General features: G+C 36.7%; 1 protein-coding gene across 3 annotated transcripts in view; it reads right to left on the bottom strand.

The window, feature by feature from the left end:
* LOC140146177 (tetratricopeptide repeat protein 33-like) overlaps positions 1 to 12,182 on the bottom strand; it is a 36,371-nt gene that overhangs the window by 24,137 nt on the left and 52 nt on the right. The window contains exons 1-2 of one of the 3 annotated variants that reach the window (XM_072167948.1): positions 12,055 to 12,181; positions 7,484 to 7,553 (exon numbers count right to left, since the gene is read on the bottom strand). In XM_072167948.1, coding sequence (XP_072024049.1) covers positions 7,484 to 7,552 — 69 coding nt within the window. In that variant the 5' untranslated portion in view covers position 7,553; positions 12,055 to 12,181. Of the gene's footprint in view, positions 1 to 7,483; positions 7,554 to 10,729; positions 10,760 to 12,054; position 12,182 lie in introns of those variants that run through there. The other 2 variants (XM_072167949.1, XM_072167950.1) reach the window with 2 other exon arrangements.

Here is a 12,182-nt window from a genome sequence, read left to right on the forward strand (position 1 = left end):
AACGGTTTTGTTGAAAGTTTGCAGTCTGCTTACAAATGCAGGCATAGCACTGAGACTGCTTTGCTCGTTGTCAAAAACGACATCATGACTGCCATTGACGAGAACCAAGCTGTTTTCTTAGTCATGCTCGATCTTTCTGCTGCCTTTGATACCATTGATCACACAATTTTGTTTAACAGACTTGAATGTGACTTTGGTATCAAAGGCACAGCACTCGAAAGTGGTTTCAATCTTATATGACTGATCGCAATTTTCAAGTATGTGTTGGTGGTAATATGTCTGAAAGGCACTATCTCAAATTTGGAGTACCTCAGGGCTCTATAATCGGCCCTAAGATATTCACAATGTACTCTCAACCTGTTGCTAACATCATTCGTAAATTTGGCATCCAGTTTCATATTTATGCCGATGACATCCAATTGTATGTTTGTTTTAATCCCACAATACCGGTGATAGTGCTTGCGCTTTATTTAAGCTAACTGCTTGTGTTGACGAAATACATCGTTGGATGAACAGCAATAAGTTGAAATTAAATCAATCCAAAACTGAATTCTTTATTGCCGCCTCTCAACATAATATGAACAGATTACAGGACACTGAAATCCACATTGGATCTGACATCATTCGTTCTTCTAACACAGTAAAAAACCTGGGTGTTATTTTTGACTCTACCATGAACATGTCATCTCATATCACATCATTATGTCGCTCTATAAATTTCTCTCTTTGGAACATATCTCGTATAAGAAGATTCATCAACAGGGACACAACCAGCCATGCCATGCGAGCCCTTGTTCTGTCCAGATTAGACTATGCCAACTCACTCTTAATTGGATGCAACTCTAGCAACATCACCGCCTTCAGAGATTGCAGAACAGGGCTGCTCAGATAATCTTTCAAGTTGCTCGCCGCCATTCTACAACTCCTCTTCTCGCTAGTCTTCATTGGCTCCCAGTTAAAGATAGAATCGCCTTCAAGACACTTTTGTACATTTTCAAGTCACTTAATGATCAGGCTCCTTCATACCTCACAGACTGCATTACCATATATCAATCAGGTAGACAAGGTCTACGATCTGCTGCAGACACTTCTTGTCTTGTCATCCGTCGGAATCACCGGGTGGTTGGTGGTGGGGCTTTCAGCATTGCTGGTCCCAAACTTTGGAACAACTTGCCATCATCCATACGGTCATGTCCCACTGTCAGCAGTTTCAAGAGCCATCTAAAGACTCATTTGTTCACCTCATAAGATTTTTTGTTGTTGTTTTCCTCTTTTCTTTTTGTGTAAAGTGCTATGTTCATATTCCTTGAATTTGTAATAGCGCTATATAAGTGCTGGTATTATTAATATTGTATGTTCATGTATTAAAGGTCCCCTGAAGATGAAAACATTCTGCCTATTTAACTTTTCCAAATATTCAGTTTTTTCTTAATATCTCGAAAACAGTTTTGATGGAGTTGGGCCCTTCTTCCACTCAGGTATTCAATTCTGAAGTTTAAACTGGCTTTCAGTACAAAAATTCAACTAACCTTGAATTTTTGATGTGTGACACACATCTTCATCAGTAGAAATCCTATGATGGTATGATGGACTTGTCCTTTTGTGGACCATTGGATTTTAAAAATACACTGGAATTTCTGTGACAACCCGGCCATATAAATTCAAGGTTAGTTGAACTTTTATGCTGAAAGTCAGTTTAAACTTTTAGAAATCTTTCAAGGGATTGGATAGCAATGTTTGCACAGTATATTTTGGGGGACACAAGAGTACATCAGACACATCAAACTGCATTCTTAATACAAGGAATGTCCTAATGATACCAAATAAAATTATGTTTTGAAATTTAACAGTCCTCGAAGTAAACTTTATATAAATCTAATGATATGTAAGTGTATGTAGCAGGGAGGAAATTCTGTCCATCATAAAAGTTTTAACCTTTCTTGTTGAATATATACATTTTTTCCCCAAAGGTCTTCAATACAGATGCATGGTCAAAATTTTCAAATGATGGTTGGCTTTTCTCCAAGCTACATACACAATAAGTACATATCATTAGAATTAATAAATCCAAGTAAGGTAAATCATCCACAGTAAAGTGCTCAACCAAGAAGGGAGCTGGAATACATTTAAAATAGACTTGGTGATTTATTAAAGCATTATTTACAATATTGTTTCATGCAAGCCAGCGAAGCCGACCTACACTCGTCAGAATATGCTTATCACTGGAAACTGATTTCTATTTCTAGCGGAATGCTCACGCCATGAAGTGGCGACAGCGGCTTGAAGCGATCACCGAGCGTAAATTATAAAGTTCAATTCAAGTACTGTTAAATATCAAAAATATAAAAAATATCAATTTCTTATAATTTCCAATAAAATTTGTAATATATCGCGAATTTAAAAAAAATCTAAATTATTTGATATTCAGAAGAACATTCCTTATATTCAGAATGCAATTTGGTGTTTCAAATTTGTTCTCATCAGGTCCCGCAAAAAATAGTTTGCAAACATTGCTATCCGATCCCTTAAAGGTTCTTAAAGACTCTTCTTTTCAGATTACAAAAGTAAGAGTAGCAATATACATGTAATGGAGTCTGAGACTTGACAGGCCTCTGGCTTATTTCTCAGTTCTCCATATGTTTTTCAGCAAGTACTATTCATTTCTTGTGGGTTTTTTTTATGGTAAATTGTATATATATGTGCAAATAAAATAAATTATGTTGACTTTTGTACTTTGATAGTAAATCATTATGTAATTCAGCCTTTGGCTGCCATGTGATATGAATAAATATACCTGAAAAAATGTGCCTGAAATAATGTTATAGGGTTATTTTTCATATAAAATGTTTATATAACCTGACATTTACATGTTAAATGTGTCCAAACATTTTGACCAAAACCAAAACATATTTATAAAAACATACATATTTGTGTTTGCCAAGATTACCCGTAAGGGGTGGGGTATGAACGTTTGGACAGTATATATTGTGGGACATTAGAGCACATACATACATACATACATACATAAAGGTGATTTAAGGCGCTTATGCAAAAAATTGATCTAAACGCACAAAACTACAATACCAACAACAAACAATAACCAGCCAGTGGAAAACAAAAGTCAATGTAAAGACAAAATGAAAATACTAAAAATTGTACAAGTGAGTTTTAAGCAGCTTTTTGAATTGTGTGAGAGAAGAAGCTTCCATTATGTTCCGTGGCAGGCTGTTCCAGATGGACGGTCCAGCAGCTGTAAATGACTTATCACCACAGGTTAACTTGCACATGGGAATGTTTAGGAGAGTTCTGTCCAGGGCAGATCTTGTAACAGGGCCACTGGAAGGTGTTGGCTTAAGACTAATTGAATCGATGAGGTATCGTGGAGCAGAGTCAGTCAGGCACTTATAAATCAGAAGACAGAGTTTGAATTGGATGCGGTTGCTTATCGGAAGCCAATGAAGATTGTTCATGAGAGGTTTTGGATCAGTACGTCTAGGAGCGGAGAAAATTAGCTTAGATGCTTTGTGTTGAAGAGATTGAAGGCGGCGAAGATCTTGAGACTTGAGTCCATAGAGAAGGCTGTTACCATAGTCCAAACGCGAAAGTATAAGGGCCCGGACAACATGATGTTTAGTGTCCGTATCCAAATGATGCTGTATTCTTCTGATGTTGCGAAGCTGGAGGTTGACAGAGGAAGCGATGGAGTTCACCTGTTTTGTCATAGACATATGACTGTCAAAAATCACCCGAGATTGCGAACATTTGGAGATGGTTTTATAATGCTTTGGCCAACTTTGAGTTCAAGATTCGGAAGCTTTTGAAGGCGATAATGGGATCCAGCAATGAAAAATTCCGTTTTGTCACTATTCAGTTTGAGTTTATTTATATTCATCCAGTTTTGCAGTTCGTGCATACAGGCTTCAAGTTTTTGCACCGCCTTCTCCGCAGCCCCCGGGACGTTAGGACAAAAGGAAACATACAATTGTGTATCGTCTGCATATATATGAAATGAGACATTATGTTTACGAATTATGTCCCCCACTGGCAAGGTATAAATAACAAACATCATTGGCCCAATCACAGAACCCTGTGGAACACCAAATACAAGGGGGCTTGAATTGGAAACACAACCATCAATAAATACACGACTACTTCTACAATTAAGATATGTACGAACCCATTGCAATACATTACCAGACAAACCAATTCTATCCTGTAACTGTTTGAGCATGATACTGTGGTCGATGGTATCGAATGCCGCAGACAGATCTAATAGTGCAAGAAGGACAACTTCCCCTCTGTCTCACGGCATTCAACACATCACTTTTCACCTTTAAGAGAGCGGTTTCAGTACTTGTGTTGGCTTTGTAAGCCGATTGATAGATTTCACCTAAATTACAGTCATTAATATGATTTGTTATTTGCTGAGTTACAACCTTTTCAATGAGTTTGGATATAAAAGACACATTTGATACCGGCCTGTAATTTTTTTTTTAAGTTCATCATGATCAAGAGACGATTTCTTAATGATAGGAGATATAACAGCTTTGCCCAGAGGTTCTGGGAAAATACCAGATGAGAGAGACACATTAATGATATGAGTAATTGATGGAATAAAAGCGCTCAATGTGGTCTTTCATCAACCAAGTAGGGATTGGATCAAGGATACAAGTACTGGTGGAGGAAGCACTGACAAGTTTGCAAACATCTTCCTCAGAGACCAACACGAAATCACTGAACACATGTTCAGTGTGGTATCAACAAATTGAGATTGGGCACCAGGATGCAAATCAAGACCTTCTCTGATTGTGGTGACCTTATCATTAAAGAAAGTGGCAAACTGGTTGCACAAACTCACAGTGGAGTCTGAGGAAGGGAGGATACGCGTATTTTGGTTGAGAAGGGTTTTTACATTCTGAAACATACCCTTAACATCGCTATTCGCAAATTTGGTTTGATAGAATTTAGCTTTCTCAGAATCAATAAGATTATTAACAGCATTCTTTTGATCAAGATAAGCTCGCTTATCCTCATCAGATCCGGTCTTGCGCCATTTACATTCTAACGTTCTTCACATCAGACATATCGAATTGCATTCTGAATACGAAGAAATAATTTTGATTTTTTGAAATTCGCAATGTAATACACATTTTATGGCAAATTATTAAAAATCGATATTTTTGATATTTAACAGTCTCGAAGTAAACTTTATGAATCTGATGATTTATACTTGAAGTGTATGTAGGTTGGATGAAAAGCCGATGACCAATTGAAAATTTTGACCTTTTTCATTATTGAAGATATGGATTTTTCCCAAAACACACACAAAAAATAGGTCTTTTGGGGAAAAAGCCATATCTTCAATATGAAAGGTCAAAATTTTCAATTGATCGTCGGCTTTTCCTCCCAGCTACATACACTTTAAGAATATATAATTAGATTTATAAAATTTACTTCGAGGACTGTTCAAATATCAAATTTTAATAATTTGTCATAAAATTTGTATTATATCGTGAATTTAAAAAATGAAAATTATTTGATATCAGAAAGACATTCTTCGTATTCAGAATGCAATTTGATATGTCTGATGTGCTCTCATGTCCCACAAAAATACTGTCGAAATGCTTAAAGCGCTCATTCCAGATCCCTTAATCTTGCTTTTACATGTATATGACACGATCTGGTCCATAGAGGCCAAAGGAGGCATTTTTAAAAATTGAGTTGTACATAATTATTACTGTATGCAAACGATATCCTATCATATAACGAAAACACCAAAGGTCTGGCATAATTGGTTCTAAAGTTATGAAGTTTTGTGATGTCTATTTTCTTATGTATTTTATTGTTTTTTACTCCATATTTTTGCCTTTATATCAATTTCAAATTTGCCACCTTTGGCCTCCATGGACCAGATTGTGTCACATATGTTATATTTGATGATGATAAAACAAAATTAAAAATTTAGACTTGATTGCCACAGTATACACAGGGTGTATCAAAATGAAGTAAACAGTTTCAAAAATGCCCCTAGATTAAAAAGTATGACGCATTTGGTCAAAATTAGCGCTAGAGTTAATGGCTGTTCTCCCACAACTGTAAAATCACTAGTGGGTCACCATTAATAAGGACTCATCACGCCGCTCGGCGGCAAATGGCAGAAAGTATGAAACCAGCATTATTAGTCCTCCACATGGCCACCATACCAGCAGGGCATATACATTTGTAAGCCACCTGCATTCACACCACATCTTATGAGAGATCTGTTCTGTCTGGATGTCAACTATGCAATTATGTGCCTCTGGAGTTCATCAAGGTCTACAGGAGCACTTGTGAAAACCTTTGATTTTAGATAGCCCCATATGAAGAAATCCAAAGGTGTAAGATCATGAGATCTTATATGGGCCATTTCACTTTGTGCTTTAAAGCAACATGATTGTCAAACAATTCTGCAAGTTTTACTGTCGATTACTGCACAGAAAGTGGTCAAACTGTGATTTTCAAATGGCAGAAAGTATGAAACCAGCATTATTAGTCCTCCACATGGCCACCATACCAGCAGGGCATATACATTTGTAAGCCACCTGCATTCACACCACATCTTATGAGAGATCTGTTCTGTCTGGATGTCAACTATGCAATTATGTGCCTCTGGAGTTCATCAAGGTCTACAGGAGCACTTGTGAAAACCTTTGATTTTAGATAGCCCCATATGAAGAAATCCAAAGGTGTAAGATCATGAGATCTTATATGGGCCATTTCACTTTGTGCTTTAAAGCAACATGATTGTCAAACAATTCTGCAAGTTTTACTGTCGATTACTGCACAGAAAGTGGTCAAACTGTGATTTTCAAATGGCAGAAAGTATGAAACCAGCATTATTAGTCCTCCACATGGCCACCATACCAGCAGGGCATATACATTTGTAAGCCACCTGCATTCACACCACATCTTATGAGAGATCTGTTCTGTCTGGATGTCAACTATGCAATTATGTGCCTCTGGAGTTCATCAAGGTCTACAGGAGCACTTGTGAAAACCTTTGATTTTAGATAGCCCCATATGAAGAAATCCAAAGGTGTAAGATCATGAGATCTTATATGGGCCATTTCACTTTGTGCTTTAAAGCAACATGATTGTCAAACAATTCTGCAAGTTTTACTGTCGATTACTGCACAGAAAGTGGTCAAACTGTGATTTTCACATGTGTTATTTTAATAGACTTCGCGCAACTGAATTTTTTATACGGCTCACAAAAATAGCTACTGAATCCAAATGGTTACAGTTGTGGTAGGACAGGATGTTGATTCAGCTATCAATTTAATCCAGTGACATTTTTCCAACTGTAAACTTTTTATATGATACACCCTGTAGTCCTGTACAACAAAACCTCTAAAAATGCACCAGCCAAACCATTTCCAAAAACTGGCCAAAGTGTTAAAAAAAAGAGGAGGAGGAGGAGGAGGTCCCGGTAGGAGGTACATACCTGGAATTTATTTGTAGCATTTTTCGACACATTATCACCAATTTTCCTTTTCCATCCAAAAGATGTCATCCTATCATAATGAAAGATAATTTACAAGAAGTATAATATAACGGAGTCAGGTTAAACTATGGAATAAAATGTGACACGATCAATGGAAAAGAGTCGGATGTCGCTGTTGATTTTGAGATATCTGACAAAGAAAGTGTCAAAATTCTTTTGTTTTATATTGTTTTCACCGATTGGCTTCACAACGAAAGGTTGTATCAATACATGGGTTTTTCAGTTTCTGAAAGCTCTAAATGTCCTCATTTTCAACCAGGGTCGATGTGTGACTCATTCCCCTTCATGTCACAAATGTGACATGACAAAAGTGTTATGACAGTTATTATGAATTATACATTTTTGTTCAGAAGTTGGTTGGTTGGGTTCTTGGTAGCATGATTACATATTTAACACATCCAAACTTCACAATCTACTTGTTTATATCGCTAAAAATATGTGACGTGTCATGTCAAAAGGAGACACTTTTGGGCAGGATTGGAAATGGAGAAATAGCCAAAAATCTGCCCGGGGTGACTTTTTCACAATTTGGGTTTGTTGCCAATTTGTGATGTTATTAATGTTAAAAATATTGTCTGATAGTTTCAGACCAGAATATAACTGGCATCTTGTATTTTTTTGAGACTTTTTTCAAGGTAATTCCTACTCTCAACATTGTTAATAATATTTTTAAAGGCTGATATCTCAATTTCCAATTTTATAATACCATAACTTACAAACTCAATATCTTCGCTTAGGAATGTCTGATCTCATTGGAGGAAACAGCGTTGTGGAGCAAAATATCTCTATATCTAAGCTACATGTATGTAAAAACCTTAAAAGTGTCTCCTTTTCACATATGTATAAATATATTGTGTAAAGATGACCAATTGATTTTTTAATCAAATTAAAGCCCTTGAATAAAGAAAGTCAAACCTGAAAACCGATTTGTCATACCGTAGCGCTTTCCGTAACAAAGTTACATCTTGTTAAAGATCGACTTTCGTCAAAAATGTTCAGCCAACATTTTAATGCATCATTTTAATGTAGTTAGGGGGGGCCAAGATTGACTGAATTTTGATGTCGTCATTGGTTTAACACATAAACTCAAAAATGTCTCAAATAATTCCAAAAGTGTATACGTACATGTATGTTATCAAGCACTATATTTATCAATCTAAATCCATTGAGGTTCGACAGTGAACCTTATTGTAAGTACTGTTCTTTTAAATTTTTGTATGAATAACGCGCCATGATATGTTATCGATATACTGAAAAATTCCCCCACGTGAATCAATGTACATGTTTACGTGGTGTTAAACAGGTTATTGTCAGCAAGTGAATTTTGTATTGGGGACTGATTATTCGGTCTAACGATGTAATGGTTGGTAGCTTCCTCTGCCATGCTATTCCCACCCCCGGCAACAAAATTTTTTTTCTTCACATTCATTTTGAATCCAAAATTATTTATTTTCATGTGAAAATGTATACATTGCATTTTTTCCTGTAACAGGGCCAATAGAGCTAAAAACGCACATCAGCTTGGGGCGTCCAACATCCAAGCAGTGTTGCAGTCATATTGTCTGTTTTGGGCTGTTGCCACATTTTAAATGACTGTCGGCAAATCATTGTCTGATGTAGTTTTCCTTTCACTATCTTTTACTTTTAATTTTCTTCTCGTAGTCCACTTGCCCATTTTGCATACTCTGGCTATTACATTTAAGCATAAAACTCTGATTTATATTGATTTGTATGCAACTGATAGATTTTCACATCTGTATCTGATCTTTTCAGTCACCGTACCCCCTCTGTTTGTTAGCTTCCCAAGTGGACTACTGACTTTGCCTTGCTGTTAAGATTTTTAACACGGGACTCTATGGAGAGTTATAGGCCAATTTCTGGCCTATATAACTAAAATTGGCCATGATGTAATGCATCTTTAAATGGATCTGCCTTGTGATTGGTCGCCCATATCTCACTATGGTTTAAATCTTCCGGGCCCGCGCCATTACCATTAACTACACCGTACACAACTATCTGTGGTATTTGCGGCGCTTTTGTGTTGACGCGAAAGTTAATCTCTCATCAAACATCTAGCGTGTCTTGTACTATACCATGGTTAATGCTTAATGGACTGATAAACAAGTATGCTTTAGTGTGTTTTTAGAGAGCAAAGTCCCGGGGCAAAGTTCTGCTTAAAATTCAAAGTCCATAGTCGGATTTTTGTGGTTCGCTATCAATAAACTGGTAGATTCCAAAATCAGAATTGTTCAGTATTAAAGTGAGCCATTATGCAAGATAATGTTGCATTCAATTACTTTTATTGTCACTAATCATCCGATATTCTTAATTCTTTATGACCATTTTACTATTGAATATTTTAATAAACATCAGTATAATTTTGAGTTCAACGAAATGGGTTCATCATGACTAATAATAACATATTTTTAATAAAATTCGACTATGGCATAGTCTACTGTACAGTAAAATATGTTTGGGGCAATTTTGATGACAGACTACATGCATATGTATTTTCTTGGCCAAGTACCTGTTGCATCCTGTACACAATGTAAGGTGCGTGCAATATGCTTTGCCGTGCCCTTTAATCTTCTGTACCACATTCTCAGTCACGTGCACGTATGTTTATCGCGGAGCCACTGGGCTAGCGTTCTGAGTGTTTGAAATTCAATTTGGCAAAGATTTACCTATAAATTTACCTGCAGCAAATATGTTTTGTGTAGGTAACCTAGGCAAACCTTAGTTAACACATTTACTAGTCAGCGAATTCGCCGAGACCGGGGCCCCAACACAATGCATATTTACATAGAAATTTGAATTTTTTTCGAGAGTAGGTGGGTGAAGGAAACCTACATAAATATGTTTTCTATACTTCACTTGACCCAAATATATGATTTTTATGGTGATAATCAAGTCGCACATGGAATTTTAGAGGATTTTGATAGCAGTTCCATTAAAAAAAGCTGCTATCGCCATGAGACTAAGATCTAGAAACACCCCGAAATGCCGTTTTGGGGAATTTTGCTAGCTGAATCTTTTGATGAAAGTCAATCTTTGACAAGATGTAACTTTGCTACGGAAAGTGCTATGAAAAAAAGGTTTTCAGTTTTGGCTTAGTTTACTCAAGGGCTTTAATTTGATATATAAAACGATGCAATTTGATGGCAAATTTGAATTCACCTAGCATACCTATTTTGTGATCCACAGCATCATCCCTTCACTTTTCTCAAAAAAAGTTGAGATTTTTATATCACTGGAAACCTCGGCTACATGTACAAAAAATTTCTTGCAGAATGCAGATTAATTTGTTTCGCATTCTATCGGTCGGACTTCCGGGCATGAACTGGCTGACAATACTCAATAGCACTGGAGTGAAAACAACATTCGCATTCACTGAACTCTGGAGTGTATCACAAGCTATCACACTATTTAGGTAACCTAGGCAAACCTTAGTTAACACATTTACTAGTCAGCGAATTCGCCGAGATTGGGGCCCCAACACAATGCATATTTACATAGAAATTTGAATTTTTTTCGAGAATAGGTGGGTGAAGGAAACCTACATAAATATGTTTTCTATACTTCACTTGACCCAAATATATGATTTTTTATGGTGATAATCAAGTCGCACATGTATGGAATTTTAGAGGGATTTTGATAGCAGTTCCATTAAAAAAAGCTGCTATCGCCATGAGACTAAGATCTAGAAATACCCCCGAAATGCCGTTTTGGGGAATTTTGCTAGCTGAATCTTTTTGATGAAAGTCAATCTTTGACAAGATGTAACTTTGCTACGGAAAGTGCTATGAAAAAAGGTTTTCAGTTTTGGCTTAGTTTACTCAAGGGCTTTAATTTGATATATAAAATGATGCAATTTGATGGCAAATTTGAATTCACCTAGGCTACCTACACTATTGTGCCAGGTTCGACTCTCTGCAAATAAAAATATGCGATAAGTTGTTTTCACTCCAAAGTCCAATGCATGAATGGATGTGACGCGTCGTGGCCCCGAGTTAGACTGCGGAACTCAGTCCTCAATGATAGTCAGTCATTTATCTTTTGGTCGTTATATGACTATCATTTGAGGGACTGAGTTGTTATAATATATCTTCCGAGGTGCAATTTCAGACAATAGCTGGGGATTAGTGGGGCAGAGGTTATCTATTGAATCCTTTCATGACCACTGAAGCATAGTCAAGTCTGCCAAGGACACTCGGTACAAATTGAAAGACCATCACAAAAGAATGCATGCATGTCAGGTCATCGACACCAATTTGGTGTTTGTTATGACACAAATTTGGTGTCTGTTATGCACCTCGAAATATGTACCAAAAAGTCTGTATCTAGCCCCGAGTGCCCGACCGAGAGAAATAACAAAGATATCGTGATATACATAAATTGATAAAGAGTACCATCACTTTTCAAGATTGGCTGCTGCCTTAGCTCAGCTGATATGTGCGTGAGTATTGATACGTATGTGTTTCATTTGTTTATTAACCTATTTTTAAGCTTACCTTAAAAATTACACAGCCGATCCACCTGCGTGTTTTTGTTTACATTCATTGACCCGGAAATGCAACAACGAAAGTCCACAATGCATTGCGAAAACTGGCATACTCCTTTTGAAAACGTCAATTTGATT

This window comes from Amphiura filiformis, chromosome 2, assembly GCF_039555335.1.
Source record: "Amphiura filiformis chromosome 2, Afil_fr2py, whole genome shotgun sequence".
Lineage (NCBI taxonomy): Eukaryota > Metazoa > Echinodermata > Ophiuroidea > Amphilepidida > Amphiuridae > Amphiura > Amphiura filiformis.